The sequence below is a fragment of the Ammodytes marinus genome (genome assembly GCF_949987685.1).
Source record: "Ammodytes marinus genome assembly, chromosome: 14".
Taxonomy (NCBI): domain Eukaryota; kingdom Metazoa; phylum Chordata; class Actinopteri; order Uranoscopiformes; family Ammodytidae; genus Ammodytes; species Ammodytes marinus.
The window spans coordinates 26,595,749-26,623,597 of NC_137218.1; the positions used below are offsets into that span (position 1 = coordinate 26,595,749).

At 41.6% G+C, this 27,849-nt stretch overlaps 1 protein-coding gene across 2 annotated transcripts in view; it reads right to left on the bottom strand.

Moving 5' to 3' along the window:
* The window catches only part of mtmr4 (myotubularin related protein 4), a 44,202-nt gene extending 22,933 nt beyond the window's left edge, over positions 1–21,269 (bottom strand). For both annotated transcript variants that reach the window (XM_080041141.1, XM_080041140.1), the window contains exons 1-3: positions 21,244–21,269; positions 20,006–20,106; positions 751–840 (exon numbers count right to left, since the gene is read on the bottom strand). In XM_080041141.1, the coding sequence (XP_079897267.1) occupies positions 751–840; positions 20,006–20,008 (93 nt within the window). In that variant the 5' untranslated portion in view covers positions 20,009–20,106; positions 21,244–21,269. The remainder of the gene's footprint in view (positions 1–750; positions 841–20,005; positions 20,107–21,243) is intronic.
* Positions 21,270–27,849: the final 6,580 nt, after the last annotated feature.

The window sequence follows — 27,849 nt, forward strand, 5'->3', positions numbered from 1 at the left end:
AAGGTAACCTTTAAAGGTAGCTTTCTAACTTCAAACAGTGTTCCAGGGATCCAAGTTTCCTTGTGAGGAAAGTTTATTCTATTCAGTTATTAGACTGAAACTTAAATAGTGGAAGTTACATATTAGTGGAGCTTAAGAGAGGGAGTGATCTGTTTTAAACAGTAAAATAATACTTTCATTTTGAAGTCAAACCAATGATACTGTTTTATGGAGGGTGAAGTGTATGGTCAGCTAATGCACTTTGAATGTAGGGCATGTAGATTGGTATGGAAGTATGCTTCAAACTTACTTTATTACCAAAAGACATGTGGGGGATAAACAGATTGGTATACATGAATAACACATATTATCAAGTCAGTCACCGAGGACAGTGATTGCATGTCCTGGTTATATTATTGTGTACATTCTAGTTTCTTGTCTCTGTCTGACGTAACTTCTGCTGGCAGTGGATTGTGGGTCAGGATTGCCCAAAAAGCTGCTGATATCCACAACAGAAATCATGACAGGAAGTAGTAAAGGCATGAATTGGGACATCCTAAATCTTTTTTTCTACCATACTACATAGCAGGGAAGTATAGGGGTTCGGAACACAAGCGTTGGGCTGGTTGTCCACTGTGGAGCCATGTAGCTAGATGTCAGAGCTATGGTGGGTCTGTGCTATGGAGCGGGGGGTGGGGGGGGTGGGGGGGGTGGGGAGGGGGTAGGGGGGGGATTGGCAGGGCTGTCAAAGGGCTGATGAGAAGGGCTCACCTGAAGGCTTTCATCCTCCTTCACCAGCTCCTTCTGGGGGAACAGGTCCTTGGCATTGATATACTCCAGACTGGGAGGCCCTTCTTCACCCTGTCAGACACAAACACAAGGCAGAGGTGGTCAGACACATAGTGCTGTCATCATTTAGGTCCACACCACGGAGGGAGCACCACATAAAGATGACGTATTAAGAAGAACAAACTGGTGTATTTCAGTGTAATATAAGCAATGTCAAACCCGAGAGAGAGAGAGAGAGAGAGAGAGAGAGAGAGAACAGCAGAAGGGCCACAGAGAGACAACATTTTTGTTTTATTTGCGTCGACATTCAAACCAAAAGTTAATATTGTCAGTTATCTTCTATTTTAGCATCTATTCGGGCGGACGGCCTTTGATGCAAGATGCTTGCCAGGTGGAATTTCACAATCTCCACCGGCTACCTCGCAGACCTCACGTAGGAGATTAAATATTGACTACGAGTGATCCAAAATTCACTTCAAAATTGCACGCGCATGACCTTGTGTATGGGTCAATAAAGCATTTTTTTCAAGCTATACAGATACGGACATAGACGGCTGACGTATCTAAACCGCATTACGTTTCTTATTCAGCTGAAGGAAGAATGCAACTTTTAAATATTTATACTCAGTCTGCTTTGGCGCTCTGCAAACAGTTATTACAATGTGCAAAAGGATAGAAAGTACTTGGCGTGAGATACCAAAAAACCTGTAGACTTTGCGACTGGGTGTTACAGTTCTTGTGCAAACAAAAGAAACTTTGGATTAAGTCTGGTATTTTACACACTTTTTCGATGAGTCATGCATTGAACCTGACCTCTTAGAGAGTCAATTCCAATCATTTTTCTATAGTCATTTTAAAATAGCCTATATCCAAATGTTTTATGACCGTGTTAGAGCACCACATCACCTAATTAAAGGTTATGCCCTACAAGGTTGCTGATAAATGAAACACCAGAATGCAGTCTTATCAAGCTATAAAGGATGCCTGGCTATAATTAGACTGCAAACACCTCAAGAAGTGGCCGAGGTGAGAAGGAGAGGGGAACAAAGAGGGCAGTGAGCCCTGTTCTTGCAGCTTAGCGTGCTAGTGCCACTCTCAGATGGAGCAAGCGCTTTCATAACATGACACAACATAACGTCAAACCTCAGTTTCCTCATTGGATTACGTCCTAGCCTTTTTTCTCACCAGTAATTAGAGAACTTGCCAATGTGTTTTTTTTTTTTTTTAACCAATTCGTTAAAAATAATTCACAATCGGGCGCTCCGGTGGCGTAGTGGATAGAGCGCGTATCATATTGGCTACGGCCTTCGTTGCAGTGGTCGCAAGTTCGAATCCGACCCGTGGAACTTTACTGCAGGTCATCCCCCCTCTGTCTCTCCATTTCAACTCTGTACTATCTAAGAAAGCTTGAAAAGGCCAAAAAATCATCTTAAAATTTTTTTTAAAAAATCACAGTGAAGGTTTAAAAGGTCACTATGCAAAATGCACTTTTTCCGGATTATCAACATTGATACGTGTGACTGGAGATCTCCACCTTTCTGAAAAACCTGTGTTCAAAACCTCCAGTCAGATGTATCTCCTGCTATGACGTCACAAGGGTAGAAGACACACTCCCATTAACAACCTTACTCACTACCTCCACCTGTGATAAGACCCACCCCAATATCCCCCTGAATCTAACAAGCAGTTAGATTTAAAATCGGCAGCTGGATTCAGATCCAATCAGAGCAGACTGGGCTTTTTTTGGAAGGCGGGGCTCAAATAGACATGCTTTAAAACGGAGCGTTTCAGACCGAGGCTAAAAAGGGGAGATTCCACAATGGCACTGTGAGAAATATAAAGGTTTTTTTAAACACTACACCATAAAAACGGTTTGGTAGAAACCAAAATAACAATGTTAAAGCTGAAAATGAGCAGAATATGTGACCTTTAAGTCTGTCAATGAACAATGTTTTACCTCATAACTTGATGTATACAAATGGAATGCATTGACGCGTCACTAGAATCCACATTTTGAGTGGTGCCTGTGAGTCTGTAGAGTTCCCTTGGGGATGAACCCATTTTCTTTTCTGGCTAACTGAGCACTGCTACCTTTGCCTCTCTGCTGGATCTGGCTTGTCCATCCGAGTGCGACCGTATGTCCATGCTGTTCCTTAATGAAAACAGTAATGGAGTTCTGAAGGGGGACCAGAGGGAGGCAGAACGTAGTCACTTCAGTTTTTTTATTTTCAGTGGACTACATACTCACTAACTGGTTGGTCTAATGCTAAAAAATAATTGTTCCCCAAACAAATTATAAAGCTAAATGTCATTCAGTATATTGTTATGGAGGGAAACCCCATGATTTTTCACCTCCCACCATGTTTACAATCATTACATCTGTCATCCAAAGGTTCAAGCCGGTGATTCCACCACATGATAGCGGGGCATCCCCCCCCCATCCCCACTGGGCTATCTGGTAACAGATGGAGATAGTGTTCCTACAGTGACCAGCCCCTCTTCTACAAGTCACCAACATGTCACTATATGATTTCAAAAGGCATAGAGATCATAGGAATAGTATAACCACGTCATCATTAATAAAGAAAAGCTTTGGTAACTGAGGATAAACAGTCTACATCTATAGACTCAGAAATGACGGGGACCTGAATGTGAAGGAGGGCTGCTCTTGGTTCTCCCAAAATTGGTCAGAAACCAATTACAAATGTGGTGACAGTATACCATGTCAAAAAATAGAATCCCGGCAAATAAATGGGGTCGAATCACAAAGATCCCCTTCTCACTGCAACCAAAGCAGAGTTGGTTTAGCCAAGTGAGAAGGTCAAAGATGAGTATAAGTTAAGCTTTCTTTTTTTTTTACCAAGTTAAAAAATGACAACTCTTGCTGGTTCCTGGTCGTTTTGAATGTGAAAGTGTTATGTGTTTCTTTGTCCCAAAGTTAACTTAATATGTTCAGATTTCACAGTGTTGGTCAGACAAAGCAAGGTATTTCAAGATTCCTCCTTGGGCTCTGTCCTCTGGCAAAATATAGAAGACATCCACACCTTTAAATTGTTGACTATTTGTAGACAACGATTCATTACAAATATACCAAGTTTAGTGAGGACACAGAGTACAGGTGTTAAGGTCTTTTTGAGTTCCTGAGGTGGAGATTCCTTTGCTGCTGCTGAGTTAGTAAGGAACGCTTACTTATGGGTATGATACATCTGATAAATCACTTAACAAAGCACTACCTGCTCCTTCTACACAATACATTGTAATAAATGGCGGTGCTGATGGCAGCCATTAAAAGGAGAGTGTCAAGGCTGTGCCGAACATAGACGTCAACATTAACTTAAAGTATGCTCCTACGTCAAGTGCTGCTATTTCCTCCAAATGTTGCCTACATGTTCATGCTAACGCTGTGTCTCCATCTTATGTCACATCCTATGACACAGGGGATGAAAAATGTGAAAGCTTCTTGCTAGCAGAAAGTTACATTCATGCAATGCCAGAAGAGTGGGTAGAGTAAGAAAACAGTTCACGATTCCAACTTGGAAGTGACCATAGATTATTCAAAAAGGTGGTTAGGACCACTACTAGCCTTGTAGTTATACCAAATAAATAGACTAAAAAGGAGCGACTGTTGTGTTGTCAGACTTTTGAGCGATTTGAAAAAGAAAAACATAGCAAAACTGCAAAGTACTCCTTCTAAATTGGCCGGCATAATTTTCTTAGTGTTAATATTGGATTTTATTAACATGTAACTAAGCAGCTGTGTCAATAACCATTTGTTCACACTTTGAAGTTCTTCACCAAGTAGGAGATATTGTTGCAGAGAGGAATTCCCGATATATCTCTTATTCGGAACAACAACTTGAAGGCTAAATGGGTTTTTTTCCGGTTGGCTGCTTGTAATCACAGTCAGTCAGCATAGCAAAAACAAAGCAACTTAAGGATATCAAATCTCATTGCATTGCAACTCAAACTTTGGTGTGTCTGACAAAAACATATTCCTGTTGACTGGTCAACTTGTCTGAAGTGCTCCAAAGTTCTCTGCAATGCAACTAGACCTTGACCTTTGACTGGAGTAAGCCTTCAGCATCAGACTGAGGAAGCAACTGTGTATGTAATTTGAGCCTTTTCCACCTGAGAATGGTTGTGCCATGACAGTAGCCATCAGTCAGAGGCCTCCTACGGGGGTCAGGTCATTCTGGGTTAATCTCATCAACTGTTGCTGGGCAGTCTGAACCTCCAAGCCTTCCATCCAGACATTCAATCATTTGCTTTTTTTAAATAAAGGGACTACAATTTATCGTGGCGCGCCAGAAAGCTGTCATAAATTACAGGAGAAGAGGTCGTTATAGAATACTACCCTTAAGAAATGCAATGCTAACCGGCTGAGAGAAACAGGCATTCAATCTTCAAACACACACACACACACACACACACAACTGGATCAATAATCCATCCACTCCGTTGGTTCCTATACCTCTTGTGCTGAACTACCTTATAGATACTTGGCACCATTTACTCAACTCTCGTATGGATCAGCCCTGACATTGCACTCCTCTGAGAGGCCTGCTAGTCTATGGCTAGAACACTACGTACTTTATACGGCAAAATAAATATTGCTGACTAAAAGTTGTGTAGATGTTGTATTGCCCCAAATTTATTAAACTTTAAATTGTTCACCAAATACGTATTATGGCCGTTCAACAAAAGGACAGAAAACATCAAGGAAAGTGAAACAGAGTTGCATTTAAGCATCAGTGGAGCAGCTGAAACCTCACATGAAGAGGACCTTAATTCAGCATCATAAGCCTCATTGCATGGCAAAGGACAGCTCATCAAGACAGTGCTTCTGACTCAATACATTAACAATAAAAACACAAGCATTGGGGCACCTCGATTTTCTTCCAGTTTTGTTCCATAAAATTGTTTCCACAACCAAACAAACGACTCAGAAAAGATTAAAAAGGGAGGAGAGAAAATGTTCTCACTTGCCACCGACTCTCAGAGATGGAGAACAGCTTGTCCTGTGCCCGACATGTTTTTTTTTGCTTCGTCACTGCTGTGAGCCTGCACACCCTCCCCCACCTTTATCCAACCAGCATCAGAAAGCAGGAGCTGACAGACACGCGTCCATATATACGCAGACACACAAACACGCCTCCACAAAACGCTCAAGTATTGATGTGTATAACACATGTAATGCCTTGATAACGTGCACCGACGCAACAGCTGAAGGCACAGACCTGAGATAGATGATTTGATAGTGCCGATGTGGAGGTAAGAAAACGTCCTTGGCCTATTTTTTTTTATGTTTTTAACGCACTAAAATGTTCTAGAAAATTAAAAACTTTCTTTTTAGAAATGTTTGCGTGTGTTTGAATGTAAAAATGAAAGGAAACTGGCAGCATGAAAACACAAAGGAAGAAAAGGTGAAGAGATGGAAAAAGACACTAGGACAGACTTCATGAATAAGTGTCTGGTTGCTATGGATACAACAACCTATTTTTTTGAGTCCCTTTCTCTGTAAAGATTGTAGAAAAACAATTTGCGATATTTTACTTCCCAGATTATTGACTTAATCTGACGGGAGCTTTGTCCTCGAGTTGTGCAGATTAGAGAATGGCTAACATGATGCAGAGGTGACCTGCTCCTGAATACAAGGGGAACTGGAATTTTGTTTGGTCCAGGCATTTGCTCTACATGTTAAAATGAGGCAGACTTTGCAGACATCGCCTAAAACTGTGAAGGGTGACCTCAAATAACTCTCTAAAAAGGACAAGGGCAGAGTGAAGACACATTTGAAGAGGAAAACAATCAAGACAAAGATGTTCTTTTCTGAGGGTTTGAGTTAGGCAGTGCATTCTGAGTAATAGGTCAAGATCAAAATATGGCGTGTATGGCTATGACAAATCTTTTTCAAATGCACTTTCTCCCCTTCTTAATATTTCATAGGCCGCCATGTTCTAAAAATGATCACTCCTCCTATTTTAGTCTCATAACTGGGCTCCACTCCAAAAAAAGCTGAGGAAACTAAGTAGGGGCAGCACTTTTTCTATAAGTTAGCTGAAACATACAACGTTGTAGCATACAGGAAAGGGAACAAATCTTTCTATTTGGGCTGATTTAAAAAGGTCACCTACCATGCAAAATGCAAGTTTTTTCCACATCAATATGGGTCCCCGGTGTGACTACAGACTTCCAAAGTATGAGAAAAAACAAACCTCTCTAGTCGTCTCCACCTTTCTGAAAACCTGTGTTCTAAACCTCAGTCAGGTTTCTCACGCCTTATGACGTCATAGGGGGAGAATACACGCCCCCTCATTACCAACCTAACTTCACTGCCTCCACCTGCAATAAGCCACTCCCCCAGATAGCTCTGAATCTAACTAGCAGGTAGATTCAGGGCCAATCAGAGCAGACAGGGCTTTTTGGAAGGCGGGCTTAAAGAGCTCTGAAACTGAGCATTTAAGACAGAGGCTGAAAAGAGAGGATTCAGCAATGGCACAGTGATAAATATAAGGTTTTTTTTAAGACACTGAACACCGTTTCTATTAGAAACCCAATTTACAAATTTGAAACTGAAAATGAGCATTACATGTTACCTTTAAGATACGAAATGTTAAGACCTGGTAGGCAATATAAGCTTAAAAATCTTTCAATGTAAAAAGTACAACTCTCTCCATCTCGTATATTGCATTTGTCCTCGACCAGAATGTTGTCCATGATAGATTGTGTCATATAATAACACATTGACTTTGTCTACTGCTGTGTAGTTCTTAGGGGTGTTATTACCTTGGTTCCAGGCCAATACCAGAACCATCACAGGTATAAAAGAGGGTGCTAGATAGCAAGGTAGCCTAAAGCACATTTCCCAAAAAGCTTTTGGCTCCACTTCCATCCTTGATCCATTTAGGTGGTTGGTATAATAGAATCTGAGTCATGGAAAAAATCTTAACAAATTCAATTAAGCTTTTTATAGCTCCATGTTGTGCAGACGACATATCGGCAGACGGAGATAAACATAATGTATTACAGATAGGAGAGGAACAATCACTGAAAATGGGTTTTTCCATAGTTGGAACAACACAACAACAGTCATGACGTTGAAAACTTTTGCACAACACTGCAGCCCTCTTTTGAAATGGCAGGAGAGGGGTGACAAAGCTCTGATCCACTTGACTAACAGAGGATGTGTGGATACTAAATTATACAGACAGTGACGCATGAGAAGAACTGCCGACTCAGCCGCCCCACAGACATATTAAAGAGAGATCATAAATTGTGTAAAGCCTGGCCATGTCTGGTCACAATGGAAGGGAGGACCGGAACCAGCAGCTGTTCTACTGATAACTGATAACTCTTTTATCAGTGAAGGAAATTAAACTTCAAGACCCCAATTTGACTGTTGATTAAAGTCTTGAGATGTTAGCATCACACTGTGCGAACCTAAAATGCAGGGGATTTATTTAAAGCCATCTCGATACAGTGGGACTTTGCATTAATTATGTGCAGTGCAACAGCCCATGACACCGTTTCTCACGGTTTTCCTGGAATCATTTTATTTATTTACGTCACAATTGTGTGCCTCTTACGATATCCCACTCATGTTTAACCATGCTACTGAAATAGCTCTTTGAATGGTAATGTCTGTCTGTATGTTTGTCAGTTGTTAGCATTCTAAAATAAGATGGTGAACATGGTAAACATTATACAGCATTTTACCTATATATTCACCTATGCCTATCCTGAGTCTGTTATGATCCTGACGTTAGCATTTAGCACAAAGCTGTAGCATGGTTGTAGACTTTATAGTCTTGTTATAAACTGTATAGCTTACATTAATAGTGTTAAAATCTATGTTTTTACATTGTGTACTTTTAGTGATTTGCTAAACACATGAGCACAACTTAGGTTTGAGCATTGCATTTCAACCTAATGACGTATGATTTGGATGGGTATTGTCAAAAATCAACAATCCAGTTATCAGATGCTGGCTTTGTCAGCTGTGGAAAGAAACTCACTGCCAAACCAAATACATGAATAAGACCAAACTGACAAATGTTTTTTTTTCTTCTTACCAAGTTTGGTAACATATATTGGGGAACCAATAATGTAGGCCGGCTGGCAGGTTAGTGTGAAATAACTACATTTTAGTTTAGTTTAAGAAAAGCCTTGCTTAAAAATATTTAATTATTTATTTGAACAGTGAATAGGCCCATGAGTGGACAAACTGGACATAACTGAAAAGTCAGAGGTTAAACTGTGAATCATTAGCTACTTAAGGTCCAGAGAACTTGGGACTAAGACCACCCCATGGTGTTTCTAAACCATTAACCCTGTCACCTTGTGCACTTGTTCTACATCAGTCATTATCCGATATCCCCTGTACATCCATAGCATCCCACTACTCAATGCAGGCCCCCCAACCACTGCAGTGAACTCACTTCAGCGCTCTGAGGCTGGAAGAGTGACTGCACCATGTGCTCATATTCTACCTGTCTTACTCATGTCCTCACTCTCCTCCCTGCCTATCATACTGCCAGCTCAAAGCGCTTCATACAACTGAGGTGAGTGATGATAATAGCTTTTCATCATCACAGGCAGCGGAAGACACCAAGATTTATTATATTCTTGGACTGGGTCGTCATGTGTGTATCATACCAATAACCGCAACGCTCACATGTGACGACCAACACACCCCTCTGATTGGCTGATAGGCAGGGAGGGCTTTGTTAAGCCCCTTTCACACATAGTTCCCAGTAACTTATGGAGAATAAAAAGCTCCATGACAGAGCATTCCCATGTGGCGCTTGTTCACACATGAAATGCCGGTAATAGGTATTGTTATGTCCAGTGGGGAGCAATAATACGTCTAGTAGCGTCTACACTGCCAAAGTCAACATGAAGAACAAGGCGATCGAGCTAGGCTGGATTTACATTGTTTGTACAAGGCAGCTGGCGGACAGTCTGGTCCTCTGTGCGGACTGCGAGAACATCTCGTTAAGGCGTTAGGCGTCTTATTTCCAGCCATTATTGAATAATGGAGTTTTGAGGTGCAGTCAGCAATTCTCGAGAATAACATTAACTCAGGATACCTCCTCGTGATCCATTATCTGTCCGTACTGTGTGAGCGCAACAAAAAAAATCTGGTGACAATACACAGCCTAGGCTCTGTAAACTGGTCTCCAAACTAAGTGTATATGAGCCAAGGCTGTGTAGTATTTACACCATATTTATTTTCAACTCTCATACAGTATACAAACAGGTATTCTCAGATTTTGACAAAAAGGAATCACTAACTCCACCTTTAACAATCACAATACTTTGGTTTTCGGTGTTCTTTTAAGGCACTGCTGCCGTTGTAAACAAATCATGGATTAAATACATCCTTTGCATCCTCTTTCCTCACACGGACGTAAAGACCAATCCACCTGCCTTTCCTGGCAATGTTCTGGCTTTTTGTTCACTATACTGCCTTCCCAGCATATTCCCTATAATGATACCAAGTCTTGACCTGGGAAATTCCCAATTATATTTGGGCTCTCATTCAACACATGACACCTTCCTGGCATAAGGCCTGAACATTAATGCGAAAGGCTGCATGTGTGAAAGGGGCTGTACACACCCTAAACCTACAAACCACAGCCTCACAAAAAAACAAAAACAGCCAAGATGAAAGCATGTGGACTTACGAAGCAGTTGAGCATGGAGCAGGACACTCTTCCTGTGAGGCTCATGTCGATGAGAGGCCGGGCTGAGCCTGGATGACACGCAGCAGCAGCAGGACCAGAGCACGAGGAGCCGGCATAACCATTCTTCTCCCAGCCGGAGCCTCTCCCTCCACTCCTCGTCCACTCTGAAGCCCTCTCGCCTGCCGCCCTGCTCCCCCCCGCACCGCGTAAACCTTCCCCCCCTACTCAAGAGCTGCTGTGGGACAACAGGCCAGTGCCAGCTCTCATTCAGAGACCCCCCCACCCCCCCACACTCCCCCCACCCCTCCCAGAGTGGGGACAGAGACCACACCGGCGTCTGGCAGAGAGGCCCTGGGTAGTCCGAGCGGGAAGCAGCGGTCCACGCAATATCCACGCGATGGGCTTAGTGAAGAGGTGGATGAGGAAGCCGTGGTGATGAAATGACTGCAGCGGTGCCTTCCCGACTGTCGCGGCTGGATGGAGGGGAGGAGAGAGCCGGAGAGAAAGGAGGACAGAGGGACCTGCCTCTCGTTAAGCTCCACCCTCTGCATGCGCATCTACCTCCTGCGTCCCTCTCTCATCCCTCCCTCCTCCCCCACTCCCTCCTTGTTCACCCTTCACCGACATCTCCTTTTCCTCATAAATGCACTCCTCTCTCTCTCTCTCTGTCAGCAATCGGGCAGTAAAGCCTAGAATGTGATGCCGGTGTGGGGCCAAAAAGTGATTTCAGTCAAAAAAATAATAAGTATTTCAGTAGGTAAAAGGCACTGGATGGGTGGGCTCTCATCTGTCCCAAATAACCCTTGTGAATGTTATCGAGTCATTCTGAGTCAGAAGTAACCTTTCAGTAGGAATAGGAATATAAATAATATCAACCTGCTGGTAAAATAATGCATATTCATGAGCAAAATTGCAAAGGAGATTCTTTATTTTATACAAAAGCCATCCATAAATCATGTCAATTAAAGCAGGTAAATGGCATGCCTTATCACGATATGAACCGCAAGTTAATGTTTAAAAAAATATATATTATTACACATATAACCGTCTGATCCTGATAAAAAGCAGCTGTGCACATGTAACTGGAACTAAAATCACTTTTTGGCACCACATCGGCAACCGGAAGATGCTCCGACTGCCATGCATGCACCATCTGACCAACCGCAGTGTAATGTGGCTTAGCCCCAGAGCACACACGCTGCATGCTAATAGCCGTGTGCACAGGCTATGCTGAACAACAAAACACAACCTGAAGAAAACTCTTCAGGTTGTGTTGGGCAGAGGACGGAGGGCGTTTGAGAAGAGCGAGTCAATGCGGAGATCTCCGGTGACACAGCATTCTACAGACGCTAATTCCTCCTCTCCCAAGTCTCTGTGTGATGGGTGACTGTCCGACACGAGTGCAGCACGATCCATGCTTAGCTGCAACAACACCTTCCTGTGCCTAGAACCAGGGAAGCCTCAGTGGATGTATAATGGCATGCTGCACATTGTACAGTGTCTGTAATACTACTACAGTCCTGCCCCCCTCGGCTCTAACCTTAACCTCCTCCTCCTGCAGAGTGGTGACCCCCCCCCGTTATGTAATACATAGAACAGGCTGGATGCACAACGCAGCAAAATCAAATTAGGATTCATTGTACTGTAGGAGGTGCTGTAATGTCATGTTGACATGGCAGAGCCTCACTTTAAGGGTCAAAGTCAGTGAGTATCTCCTCACCATCTACACATACGTACGTACACACATACTGTCTGTGTGCGCTTCTGGTGTTAATAGGATGCCTAGGATCTGTAAACTGATATGAAAATGAAGGGGCTAGCCATAGGTAGCAACTTGGTAGCCATTAACATAGCTTGGGCTGTGTATACACAACAGATTGGATTTTTAAGGGCCGGTACATATAAAAAGGACAGGTATCGGATCATGAGGAGATATTCACTGATTTTGACAACAAGCGTTCTCCAGAATCGCTGACTCCACTTTTATGACTAGTGTATACAATGTTTGATTACTCTAACTAACTCAAAGAAAGGCGTTTCAACTCATTTGTATGACTAGCAGTGTCAGAAATTAAAGTCCATTGGCGTGCAGTTATTCTTGTTTGCTGCTTGATGTAGTATTACAGCTCCAGGCTAGCAACTAGGGAGCTGCTCTTAACCTACCACATATTAGCTTCATATGTAATGTGCTATTATCTACAATTTTTCCACAATAATGTGTGTAATTACAATGGTGCACAACTAATGGAATTACCTGTGTATTTTGATCATTTTTTCCATTCACTGACTATTAGGAATAATGTTTTTCTTTGCAGAGAACCGTTTAATCAGAGGAACAGATATCTATGATTTTAATAAAATAATAGTGACAAAAATGTAACACCTATACCCTTGTTTAAAGCATGTGCAGGCCAAGAGAAAGACTTACAAAAATTCTGGTTTTTGATGGATTATAAATACATATATCATAGTAACAACTACAGCGCATTCTCCAGAAAAAAACAGAATCCAGGAGGTACCGGTAACATGTTAGAAAATCACGTTTCACAAGGGTGGAGTTACATAACAGCAAGGCACTGCAGCATGTCAATTGACTGCATGGCTTCCACATATTTCCCCGGCACATCCATCAGCTGCTGCAATTGTAAATGAAAACTGTAACTGCATTCCTTTTTGACAAGAAAATAATTTGCAGATTTTATAGATCAAAAATTCGGAAATATCATAATGTTTGAATGCCACGCCTGGCTCATCTTTAACTTGTATCTTTGGTAGGTCTATATAACGGTGTATATTAAAAAGGGAGATCCTTATGCTGCAGGAGGGGAGGGATGATGCATTGCACTTGTGTGCAGCGTAGCGTTCATCTCATCAGGTAAATGGAAACGCTGTAAAATACACTTCCACAAATCAAGCCCAAGTGTGTGTGCGTGTGCGTGTGTGTGTGTGTTATTTCATCAGTGTACAAATGCTTTTGTGAGCTGTTGTAGTGAGTAGCAGCTTCACTAAACAGATCTTAGGATGCTGTGGGACAGAAAATAACTTAGCCCCTCAGGCTGAAGGGTTTGTTTCTTTGGCAGAATCCCAATGAGTAAGACTTCTCATGTACCAAAACAAGGGAGACCTCATTAAGTGTGAAGGGCTTCCCCTTGACAAGATTAGCAAGACTATAGAACAATCTCCTGTTTAGATGGAACATGATTACTGTAGTACAGCGGATAAGCTCACATATTAATACCAATTGTGAATGGGCATGTCCAAAATATTGCAGGCTAATGTATGGTGAGTTAGCCTGCAAATCCAGACCCACATCTAGAACGAAGTAGGGTTCTGGGGATGAGCAATAGACCTTCCCACCTCAAGGGGCAGCACCAACACATGCATTTCAAATATCACACCTCACACAATTGGATAGCACTACCAGAGCCGGCCCAAGCATTCATGGGGCCCTAAGCGGAATATGATCAGTGGGCCCCTCTCCAATGATAGTCAGCCCAAATTGTTGACCTTTGTTAAATGCCATTCACACAGCCAGGGTTTTCTGCTTAGTGCCTCAAATCTGCATCTTGGTGAAAATAGTGTAGATAAATTAAAATAATAGATGAATGGTAGTAAATAGCCGAGATCCAGGCCCTCCTAGGGAGGTCCGGGGGTATGCCCCCCCGGGAGATTTTTTTTAGCTTTTTAAAGAGAAATGCATGAATCTGGTAGCCTGGCATTCCCAGACCTGCCACTAGGCGCTGGCAAATTAAATTTGCTGTGCCTGTTGGTCTGGAAACTCTCCGTTGAAGCTTTTTCAAAAAGACCAGAAATCTGGGCTCACGTTTCAATTGGTTCTATCTAATATGGGCGCGCCAGAGCCCTTTGTATGGTACTCTGGGGAGGACGTAACCGGATGACGACAGTGACGTGCATGCGACGTCGAAGCCGTGATAGTAAACATCAAAGATGGCTGCGGATATGTTGTGTGAGTTTGAGACTGCTTTGGCCTCGACCCTTTACGATTTGGAAGACGGCACTCAAATCTTTCATTAGCAAGTAAGTGGAATGTTCTGTTTTGCCGACCAACCATGGCAAACGTTTAATTTAACAGTTTAACAGCTGTTCGCTAAACGAACGGGGCTTACGTCACCTTGTGCATCGCTCTGATTGGTTGTAGTGCTATCCAACTGCGTGCAGTGGCATTTGAAATGCACGAGTAGGAGCCGCCCCTTGAGTTGGAAGTTACTATTGATCGTGGCCAGACCCTCTATCGTTCAAGATATCAGGGTCTGGATTTCCAGGCTATGAATCTGGTGCACTTTGAGAGGAACATTAAGAGGCTAAATCGAAGGAATTTTGTGTGAACAAATAATTTGTAGACACTGGGTCAGATGAATTAGAAGTTGTTGAAGAAAGACACATGGATTTTCCATAAAAATATTAATTTAAAATAAAATATTATGGAGGGTCCTCTGGGTTGGGCTTGGAGCTGTTTTTCTTTTACGGGACATATTTCTCTGTAATATAATGAATGCATTTAAATGCATTGAGAGGAACGAAGCAGAAGAACTCTGTTGTCCAGCTTTCTCTTTTTTCACAGACGAGGCTGAAAGAGGCTATAGACTATACACAGTGTATGGGCAACTGGAACAGCCCTATTTCCAAATATTTTTAAATAAACTCAATACACACTGTGCATGCCATGGACGTGAACGTGACGTGATCAGTTAACCTCGGAATACCTCCCAGATGAACTGATTAAATTATTAAGCTATTCATTTTCTAGAACAAAACATTGTAGTCCTTGTTTTGTATGATGACTTATATTTGCATAATATGATGTTAATATCAAACACACAAACTTAAAAAAAAAAAAAAAAAATGGGTGGGGGCCCCCCCGCCGGTCGGGGGCCCTAAGCAACCGCTTAGTTCGCTTATGCCTCGGGCCGGCTCTGAGCACTACGACCAATCAGAACAATGAACAAGGTGACGTATTCAGACCAGTTCGTTTAGCAAACAGCGGGGCTAACTGGTAAATTAAACTTTTGCAGTGATCGGCCGGCAAAAACATAAAATTCAACCTTCTTGCTAAAGAAAGATTTGAGTCCCGTCTTCCAATTAAGTGTCGAGACCGAAGCCGTTTCAAACTCAAACAACGTATCCTCAGCCATCTATGTAGTTTACTATCACCACATCGACGGTGCATGCATAGCACCGTTATGAATAGCAACCCATAAATAGGGCTCTGGCCCGCCCATATCAGATAGTACGATTTGATTGGTAGCATCTAATTTTCCGACATAGTTAATGAGCTCCAATGGTTTGTGCCCAGACCAGTAGGCTGAGCAAATTTAAATCTGCCAGCGGCAGGTCTGGATTTCCAAGCTAATGACGAGTGGCTCCCCAGCCTAAACGCTAGGCTTCAAATAACCCTCCGAATCTCCCCCACCCCCCCACCCTCCCTGCCTGCCACAGCTCTGCCTCAACCAGCCGTAAAAATGATAGGCTGGAATTGGCCTCTTGTGTCTCCGATTTTATTTTAGGAAAGGTGGTCAGCCAACACACAGTGTCAGACTACATGTTGACACACATCAATAGAACCGGGATACGAATGAGACGTGAGGCACTGGTGAGGGTGACAAGGCATTAAAAGGGATTTAAATGGAGGCAGAAATTGAAGTGCCTCTTACCCATGTAGCATATAAGAGTCTGGCTATAGTCAACACACCCTGATAAAAACACACACACAACAAGTTAGTATTATTTGAATGGAATGAAAAGGAGGGACGGGGAAACCAGACACTAACAGCCAGACCAGGGTTAAACTCTGCTGGAAGCAAAAGTCTCTTCAAGGAGAGCAACAGTCCAATTATTAACTACAACCTGGAATGAACCCTCTGGCTTTAACTACAACCGTCACTTTGAGCTTCTGGTGTAAAAAAAAAAAAAAGGAAAGGAAAGGAAAAAGGAGGCAAAAAAAAAACCCATGTTCAGGGGATCTAATCTGTTAAGTAAGCAGGTGACATCATATAGTGCAAACAGCAACACCCACCGTCTACAGGCCCTGCAAGGTAGTATTACAATGCATTGTGGGTACTGAGGGAAACGTAAAACGACCCCCATTGTCCTGGTTTTCCATACACACATTATCCTACTGCTTACAATATGAGTGTAGGAGTGGATGGCAGTATGAACTCATTACTTCCCGTTTTGTTGTGGCCAAAAAGCTGTCAGCATGGGAAGCAATTAAGATGACGCTTCACGAGACGGGATTATGAGGATCATGTTACCTGTAGAACACACTGCTGGAACAAGTGTCTCCCAGTTTGAGCCTGAGAACATAACAATCAACAGCTGAGAACAGACAGAGATATCACAAGCAGCAAAATGACCCAATAATGTAGTTGTACAATTTTTTTTTAACTGCATTGTGGTGTTGCAAATACTTTGAATTTCTGTGCATCCGTCAATCACGGAGCAGCTGTACTTTAACAGACACATATTATGCTAAATTAACCTTATTCATGGTGTGGACACTACACCACGTAAACAGTTTCTAATAACCCGAATTACACATTTGAACGTGAAAATTAGCATCATATGTCACCTTAAGTATGAATTATGCTTCCATAATTTCCAGCATCTTAAGTTATGTTCAGTAGTTACGTGCAACTGAGCACAACCCAACACCCAAAGCAAGGAGAGGACAGAGAAAAGATGCTTTGGACCAATGGATGAAATGAAGCTTCAGCCCAGGACTAGCCTGTGCATTCTACATGCCTCGGTGGGCACATTATTTGTTCATCAGCGCCGCCGTCAATTAAGCCACTGTGTGTCCCACAGACACACAAAAAAGTGGAGTGCTGGGCAGCCTGCCACGCTGGCATTCTGTGGAAGCGGTTGACCAGAACCTCGGGACACACATCCTCCTGTTACACTTCCTATTTCTGTCCCATACAAGCTGCCCCCTTTAGTTTCAGGGGGAATGTGTTCCTCTTCTGGTCACGGCTTCCCCTGTCTTCAAGCACTGTGTCCGTCCACAAAGAAAGAGCAATCATTGCTTGTCACCATCAAATGCTTATTGTGCTATTACAATATAAAGTACTTTTTATATTTTGTTTGCTGAAATTGCAGGGGGGAAAAATGCATTTAATGTCTCATTTGAGATGCCCTGTATGTCTATACATTTTTATGAAGCTCTGAGAAATGGAGGACTTCACTTGACATTGTCAACATACACTCACCGGCCACTTTATTAGGTACAGTGGTTCATTTTCTTGTTAACACATATAACTAATCAGCCAATCACATGTCAACAACTCAATGCATTTAGGCATGTAGACCTGGAAGGGACAACTTATTGAGGTTGAAACCGAGCAACAGAATGGGGAAGAAAGAGGTTTTAAGTGACTTTGAACATGGCAATGTTGAGTGTGCCAGGAGGGCTGGTATGAGTATTTCAGAAACTGCTGATCTACTGGGATTTTCACTCTAAACCATATCTAGGGTTTACAGAGAATGGTCCGAAAAAGAAAAAATATCCAGTGAGTGGCATTTGTGTGGACATAAAATGCCTTGTTGATGTCAGAGCTCAGAGGAGGATGGGCATACTGGTTCAAGATGATAGAAAGGCAACAGTAACTCAAATAACCACTCGTTACAACCAGGGTATGCAGAATACCATCTCTGAACGCAAAACACGACCAACCTTGAACCAGATGGGCTACAGCAAAAGAAGACCCCACCGGGTGCCACTCCTGTCAGCTAAAAACAGGAAAATGAGGCTACAATTCTCACAGGATCACCAATATTGGACAAAAGAAGATTGAAAAATAATGCCTGGTCTGAAGAGTCTTGATTTCAGTTGCAACATTCAGATGGCAGGTTCAAAATTTGGCGTAAACAACATGAAAGCATGGATCCATCCTGCCGTGCACCATCAACCATTCCACGTTCAAAGTCACTTAAACCCCCTTTCTTCCCCATTCTGATGCTTGGTTTGACTTAAGTACATTGTCTTGACCACGCCTAAATGCATATATGCATTAAATTGCTGTCATGTGATTGACTGATTAGCTTTTTGTTTTTATAAGCCATTGAACAGGTGTACCTAATAAAGTGGCCAGTGAGTATATACAGGTACAATAAATAAGAAGTAGAATTAACTTTTTTAAATGAGTGAATGCATCGCTTGCTGGCTTATTGAAACGTAAGTAGAGTTGTGACCTACATATAGTCTAGCCTCTTGCTCTGTTGGCTTTTGCATAACTAGAACCTTCAGGCTCACAGATGCAGCATGACTAGACAAACCACTGTTTGTTGTCTCACGTATACAGCCAAAAATGAGACTCAGCTCTCCCAAAAAAAACAACCATTCAAACACGTTACAACTTGAAGCAGCGCGGTAACTTCTCGAATCTTTTTTGCACCAATAACTTTCATTATAACGCTATATAGTTGTGATTAAGAGCATCCACTAGGGGGGAATGAGTAGATAAATGGACAGGTGAGTATTGAGAACTGTATGTAGCTGTGCGATGCCTTGGTCTTAAGTGGACACCTTCACCACTCTATCACTATATCAAAGTTTGGTCATTTTGCTGCGGTTTACCTCGAGTACAACGATCACTGAATAAGCGCGTACTGGGTTCAGTGTTCTCACTCTGCGTTTAAAAAAAAAACAAGTCCCATACGAAACAAACAATGCAATAAAGTCTTAACCGTGTTGAGAAAAACTAATACTAGAGTGAGGAGAGATTTTCACTCACTCAAACTTGGCGTCTCACACATCCCAGATAAGGCAACATTGCACTTTGAACAAACGGTGAAAGTACAGTGGTTGTAGGTATAGTGCTTCAATGAAGGTGAAGGCTCCTAAGAAGCTACACAATGGTACAATGTGGGCACTGCTGTAACCTTTGACCCCCAAAAATCTAATTGAAATGTGTGCAAAGTTTGAAGAAAATCCCTCAGACTGTTGTTGAGATATTGCGCTCATGAGGTATGAGGTCACAGTGGTCATGACCTTTAAGCTCCAAAAATCTATTCACATAAGGTTTAAATCAGAGTGGACATTTGTGCAAATGTTGAAGAAAATTCCTCACAGCATTCTTTAGATATTGCACTCACAAGAATGGCATGGATGGATGGATAGACATACATAATACGTACAGACTTACATATGTACGGATGGAACACCCGAAAACATAATGCCTCCGCCCTTTGGCTACCGCCTGTGCAGAGGCGTGTTAATCATATGCGCAAACTGAATAAACAGTAAATAAAATAAACTAAAACAGTGTGAATTGTAGAGGGGGACACATTGTTTGAGTTAAAATGCCCAATTAACTGTGCGGCCACAAACCACATGTGTGGCCAGTTCAACACATAACAAAGATTTGAGCAGTGCATTCTGTTGTCAAACATGTTGCAACACCCTGCGCTGTGTTTAGGCCTGCAAGAGAGTTGTGCCATTTCCTGCGCCAGAGTGCAAAAAAGAATTTTGCCATTTTAGGAGTAAGAAGTTGTGAGTGGCAGCTAGCTCATTAGTGTGTGTGTGATTGGCTCACCATGCTGCCTGCTAGTGCTGTAGACGGTGGGTCTGGGCGCTCCTCTTCAGATCCCTCCCTCTCCTCCCTTCTACTGGGCTCTGCCGGGCCAGCGATGCCTCCTGCCAACATGAAAACACACTGCCTTCAGAAAAGGGGTGTGTGTGTGTGTGTGTGTGTGTGTGTGTGTGTGTGTGTGTGTGTGTGTGTGTGTGTGTGTGTGTGTGTGTGTGTGTGTGTGATTGTGTAAAGGGCTGGATTCCAATAAAACAGCCTTACTTGGTGCAAAGTACAGCCATTAAAATTAAAGCTTGCACAAAAAAAAAATAATCACGAAGGAGAACCACAGCTCAAACACACACACACAATTCAACAACTCTCAGGAAAGTGTGGGGCACACAGACAGCGTGGAGTGTATTGGCTAGAAGCGCTCTCTACTACCACGACTAATCAGGTCAAGTCAGTGTAAACACACTACACACATGCAGCGCTGCATGCAGACAGACATGCAGGCACATGTGTGAAGAGAAAACTTTGGAGCCGATCACCTGACCTGACCCTGATAATGGGAGTAATGGGACAAACGCTGATTGACAGGAATTGCTAAGTCGACATTCCTCATCAGATAATCAGCCATGCAGATAAGTGTAGAAGTAGACGTGGACAATACACGCCCAACACAGCTAAAAGAAAGGTGCTCCAAAGCGGAGGTGGATATCCTGATCTTCTAAATCACATGACCGGGACAACGTTGTTTATTGTTACAGTGGCTGCACATATAATGATAATGCAACAAAAAAAAAAAAAAAAGTGTAAAAAGTTGTAAATAAATGAAGTCATACAGAGCAACACTTGATTCAATAAAAAGCACTGCAATGAAAAGTCCCACTCTGATTTGTCTTCCTGTGCTCTGTCGAGGGGGAGGAGGGGGGGGGGGGGGGGGGGGGGTAGAGCTCAATGCACGTTTACAATGGAGACAGTAGCACACACACACACACACACACACAAGCAGCAAGACACAACATGGGACACAATATTGACTTCCTAGTGTTCTGGGACTTAGTCTAAACTACAATACGTTGAATACAAGGAAAGGACTTGTAAGTGGGTCAAATAAGTTCTCACTGTCTCACTTCCCCTTACACTTTTTTATTTTTTTTATCCAGACACACCCCCTTTTGCACACAGCTCCGTTTAAAAAAAAAAAAAAAAAAACAATTTACAACTCTCTCAACGCACAAAATAGTATTTTCTCCTACCTGTGCAACGTGTGGAGTCTGCAAACCTTTTGTTGAAACTTTTAGAGTACCCTTTTCGAGCTTGAATTAAAGCGTAATGCCTTTGCAGAGTAGCAGTCACCTCCGTCTACCAAACACACACTGGGTTGTAATCCAGTGCATGACATACCTCCCTCCCTCCCTCCCTCCCTCCTGCCCTCTCTCTCTCTCTCTATTGCTTACTGGTTCACCCTCCCACTCTTCTCAGAGTGAAAGAAGCCAAACTACAGGCCACAGTCTATGTTTTATCCAACTCCATTCATGAGTCATTCCATCACAAGGGATGAAAGGTACAGTATAGGGTTGGGAGTAGGGCTGCAACTAACGATTATTTTAATAATCAATTAATCGGTCGATCATTTTTTCAATTAATCGATGAATTGGATAAAAAATAAATTTTTGTAATTGCCGCATCTTTATTCAAAAACTGAACATTACTTCAAATTCACAGTGCAGACTGAAGTGTCAAAACACCAGGTTATTGCTCCAACGTCTCGAAACTATTAAAAGTAATATTAAATTATAAAAATTTAAAATAAACTTAACTGGGATAACACAAAAAAAAACATACAATGTATGATATACATGTATACAGTATATAAGGGATGTCCATGGTAAACCAGTCAACCGATAAGATTTTTAACCGGTAAATTTACTGACGGTTAAAAAAATTAAATCATCTTAATTTCTCTCAGATGAGAGGAGATCGTTCATTTTTACTGATATTGATACCATTTGAGACTCCTTAACGATCCAAGTCTTTATTGATATCACTATTGATACTTTTCTATTATTTTGTTGAAATAGAACTTGTGTTATTGCTTTAATTGCTGATATAATCATGGCTCAAGATAGGACATTAAACAGGTCATAATTACATTTTTACTATCTATTTTATATTGCTGGGTAAACAAGTTTTTGCCAAAATCTCAAATTTCTTTTTTTTTGTGTTGCATTTGAACACATCAATAATATTACTGAGCTGGCCTGAACACATCACATTTGACATGTTTGCTACTTTTTTTAAGCTAACTAGCTCTATATCCTTCCGATATTAACATGGATTTAAAAAATGGATTACTATTTTTAATTCACGGGACTTTCTACACCGTTCGGTTGTGTGATTACTGCCGCTGCTTTGATTTACTGTTGATGCGCCGATGCCGACTCTCCGAGCCCGTCTGCACACCATCTGGAGCAGCAGCAGCAGCTGACAGAGTTTTTTTGGACTAGACGGATACTGAGTTGAAGGAGTTTTTTTCAACCCAAAGACAGCAAAGTTACAACACTTTTATATAGGCCTACAGTCCAGTGTTAGATATGACCAAAATACAAGCTGTGGCCGCTCACACTATAGCTTTCCCGCACCGCTTCACGTGCGGAAGGCTCGCTGTGGGCGTGCATGAACCTGTCGGCGGCTGGATGTAAACAGTGCCGCGCCTACGAGTGACTTAGTAATCGCGCGACTCAACGAATCGATGACCAAATTCGTTGCCAACGCTTTTAGTAATCGATTTTTATCGATTCGTTGTTGCAGCCCTAGTTGGGAGGTATTAAGGTATACCGGGCGGGGTATTAAAAAATAGCAAAGGTGTTCCTTGAATACCGTGGATACATTTTCCTCAGAGGTAATCCCTGGAAGAACACTGTATGAAGTTAGGAAGCTACCAAAAGTGTTGTAATTATTAGATTAATAGATACATTTCAGGTGCACAGGTTGGACCTGTAAAATATTTTGTGATGAGTGAAGTCCAATATTCACTCCCCTCTTGCTCTGATTAGGACTCAATACACCTCTTGGGATCTCTAGATGACTGTTGCTCACTTTGCAGTTGGGTGCTGCTGCACAGGTGGCATAAGAGCTTGTTGGCTTAAAAACTGAGGAGAGCCATGAGAATGAAGCTTACAGTACAGCTGTGGACTGTGCAACCAAAACAATGAGTCCAAAGGGTCTAAAAAGCTCAGAAATTCTGCTTTATCATTAATCCTCAAGCAAACATTGGCAATGTTTTTAAGCATTGCCAATTTTTCCCATCAAGAGACACGAATAAAGAATCCTCATTCTGCACTCTTCTAGCCTTCTGCTTTTGAGAACAACATTGGACAAATGAAAGCACATTGTTAATTGAAAACAACTGATAACATTTGTGCAATGCTTTCTGACCCACTTATCCCTATCCAGTCTGTAGGAAATGAGTGTTGTAAAAAAAGGCTGTATTCACATTGACCATGTGATATCACACTGTCATACATAGAGTAGGGTGCGTACTACTGAGGAGAGACATGTCTCCATTGATACCAGGGCAGGTGCATTCCACACACCTTGCTCAGAATAGTGCATGTTCATTCATGTCAAATCCTGTATTGAGATTTATTGTCATTGTTACAGCTGTGTACAGTACACGGACAGAGTAGGTTTAAGTGATTCCTCCCACTACTGTCTTCTGTCTGAAGGAATGACATAATGAAAATCCTATTCTACTCTAGTACTGCAGCACTAATGAGAGTTTATGTACCCATATTATATAAACATCTTTTCCCTTTTTACATTTAAACGATATACCACAGTCGTCAAAGTTACGACCTTTCAGAAATGTTGTCAAAAATAATTTGATGTTTAAAATGAGCAATAATGTGATTGCATTTAGGGTACAGTCTGATCAAATAATAAGGAAAAGGGGAATACAAATCTGAACAAGTATGCGATATCAGTTTGCGTTACCATTTAGACAAATGTAGACTAGTACAAAAAAAAGGATAAATGAGGTCGTTTCTGTATCTGTACGTCCAGTTTGAGCCTTAATGGCCATCAACACTGCAGAAAGGCCAGTCACAGATTCAGGAGAAAATATCACACATCTGCATGGTAACAGGTGATGAGCGCAGGGCCAGAGATATATCCAGTAAAGCAAGATGATGAGAGGAAATGAAAGTCAGCAACTAAAGACATGCCCTAGACAGTGAGGAAGACCAAATGTACCACACTATGATGGTATACACTTAAACACGTAGTATGTTTGAAGCTCTGTTGTCAAAAGCTTAGAAATGGGGTGGACACAATATTAGAAACACCTCTCGGCACTATTTAACAACGTCTCAAACTTACTACTTTCTTAATCTGAACATTACAATATTCATGAAGCTGGGATTTATTTAGGGCTGTTGTCTAAGATTTAGCTTGGCCTGCCTATTCAACCAGCAGAGAGTATACATATGTAAAGCACCCCTAAAAAACGATCAATGAGTTACTGTGATGATACAGCCATATCATATACTGTATAGTGGTACTGCTATAGGGCGATATACAGAAAAATGTATCAACTATTTGGATCAAAATAAACTGTTAAACGTTCTCAAACTTCAGCTTCTTAAAGATTTTGTTCAACTTTATTTTTTAGCTCCACTCACGGGTTCAAGACAAGGCGACAGAAACCATTCCTGTAACTGTGTGTGCATTTTTTTAAAGAAGAAATTGGCAAAGAATGCTCATCGCTAGTTAGCTTAGCTCAGATACTGGTAGTCAATGGGACGTACAGATGATAAAGTGCTAAAAAATATAGGGCATAACATAACTTGGTAAATAAACCAGTCGTTTTTAGTGATGTTGTAAAGTGTATCTTCTGACTGTCGGGCGGAGACAGGCTAAACACTATCGACAACAAATATTTGAGCCAAGTTAATCATCGATAAGTGACCTTAGCCCCTTTCTTCTTCAAAAATGGTTAAATGAAGAATGGTTTATGTCGCCTTGCCTTGAACCTAAAAGTGAGGCAACAACATGGGCAACAAGCTTACAATTTTAAACGATTGAACTATTCCTTTAATCGTAAGAATTCGTCAGTCTTTTTTACTCACGTGAAAGACTACAGTAGGCTACCTACACCCAGATAATCAAGAAAATAACCGGCAAATTATCCAATAATGAAAATAAGAATTTTAGAGTAGGCTATTTCCATTAGCTAGCCTTTATGAAGGAGTTTAGCCACTGAAAGCAACTGTAAAGTATGTCTAAAGATAATGATAGAGATGGGTACTAGGCATGAAGGTGACTTCCGAAAAAACAGTTCCTCTACCTCGTGGGTATAAATACCTTTATAGTCCACTGAGCCCAGTGGGGGACTCCAGGGTGTTTCCCCAGTCCAGTGAGAACTGTCCAACATTACCGGTGAAATATCAGCTGCTAGTTCTACCTTGTGACAGCCCAACAGGTGTGGGCGGGTGGTTACGGGGATAAAGTTGAAATACACATTAGGTGAAAGTGAAAGTAAACGACTGCCTCACTGCCGACTGGGACGCTACTAGAAGCGACTAGTTTAGACAAACCGAAAGTGTGCGAGCGCGTGTGTGTGTATGTGCAGTGTTGTCAAACGGTAGCAACATGCTAGCTGCCGGATAGCAACATTACTACAAGCTGGTGTGTAAAATTCGCTCATTTGCCAACAGAAACGCCACAACAGCTTCTGGTTCACACGTCCAACACTTGTCTGACAGCCAGAGAGCATGTCACACACAACACATTGCCTACAAGTTACTTAATTTCCAAAAAATGAATCGAGTTACTCACTCAGAAAGAATCAGCTGACACAACGGTGACTCAGTAGACTACACACGACTTCCGCATTCTTGTGCGATGACAACGGCGATAGCCAATAGTCAAGGAGGAAGCCGAACATTCTAGACCAATGGCGCCACAGAATCCTTACCGGCCAATGAGAATCCACGGTGGTCAAGTGTGTGAATTGCACACACCCACAGCAGAGCCAATCAGGCGCCACAAGGCTCCAGAAGTGCACCAATAGAAAATCACAGCGCGGCACAAACTGGATACACACATGCACAGACCACAGACCGGTACGTGCGCAATATCAGCCACATCCCCCTAGTGCTTTTAAATATTTTGAAAATCGGTTTCATTTATCTGTAAACTGAAATGTTAAAGCTTTGATGATAGGTCGAACAATAACTTTCAATGATTTAAAAATATCACTCAAATATTAAAATAATAAAATAGTTAAAAAGGTTAATTCAGGAAAATGTGTTGAAAGATCGTTTTTGATGCAGACAAAACCAGCCGAGCTTCATTTGCTCAGACAGCACTTATTGTTGCTGCTAAAGCTGAAACGATTAGCTTATGAAATGATTGACATTATATGTAGGCCTATTTAAAACAATTTTGATAATTGATAACAAGTCAAAACTCATCTGCAAATCAAAAACAGCACATTTATTCTGGTGGGCCTACCATCTTCTTAAATTTAGGGATTTGTTTTATTTCTCAGTTTCATATCATCATGGGAAGGTTGTTTGGACAAAACAGGCAAAATGAAATTTGGGCACTGCGACATATGGCAACGTCCATTGTATTACTGTTATCTTTCATTAGAATGACAAAACAATTAATTAATTAATTCAGTTTTAATGGACTGATAATAGAAATAACATAGCCTAGTTGCAACCCTAGTCTGATTACTTTTTTTTAAATTTTAATTTGAACCATCAAATTCAACTATGACCCGGTAATGATAAAAAAAATATTTTAACTTTCTCCTGGAGTTCCCTGACACAAACAGTGGCATGACTATATACACACAGACATCTGAGAGGCAGTTAACAGCACTGGATCTTGAGCCCGGCACTATTTTTTCTATTTTTGTACTTAGGCCTTGTGTGTGTCACAGCCCTGGACATGACCTCGTACGCTCTGCCATATCAGTCAACAGCCACCCAAGCGCCTCACCCCACCCCTGTGTTTGCTGCAACCCCCTGCGCAGCTAGGCAAAACAAGACCCCCCCCCCCCCCCCAACCCCCCTCCCCTCACCTCACCACAGTGTTTTGTAAAACCGGACAAACTGTCAAACATTGTTAAAGAAAATACTGCATGCATTTATACATACAGATGTGATAACTGAATAAGGTTTGAAATCATATTCCAACTCACTTTCACAGCCTGCTATCTTTTTTAAACTTATTATTTATAAAAATTTTAATTAAAAAAAACACAAATATGTGTTGAAAAACATAAATTAACTTACATTCAGTGTCTATAGAAGAAAAAGAAACAATGAATTAAAGGCATTTACATATCTACAGTATGAACATTTACAGTGCTTAAGTACTCAACTAATTTGTCCACAGAAAAGGAGAGAGATTTTAAAAAAAAGAGATTTGGATTGGACCTGGAATTTGATACGTATGTCAGTCAATCTCATACCACAAGGACTTGCACGTATACTGTTCATACTGTGTATACACACTCCATACACACAGCCTGCTATTTAATCCTTGTTTGAGTTATGAGTCCCAATGGAAAAAGGTCAACAAAGGCTCTTGATCAATAAATATGATATATCATTTTAAAGAATAATAACGAAGAGAGGAATTATTCAAAAACAGTTCATGTGCAACTACAAAGTTCTGTCTTTCCCTCCAGATCTTATAGCACAGGATTGCTCATCTGTTTCTGTTGTTTAAAATCAGGCAATATTGCCCCCTCTGCTGGTGGAAAATGTGAGGGACTGGTGTGGGACAAGACAGTTTTACTGTTATTGTGACAATATGCTCTATGTGGTTCCAACTTCTTTTCCACC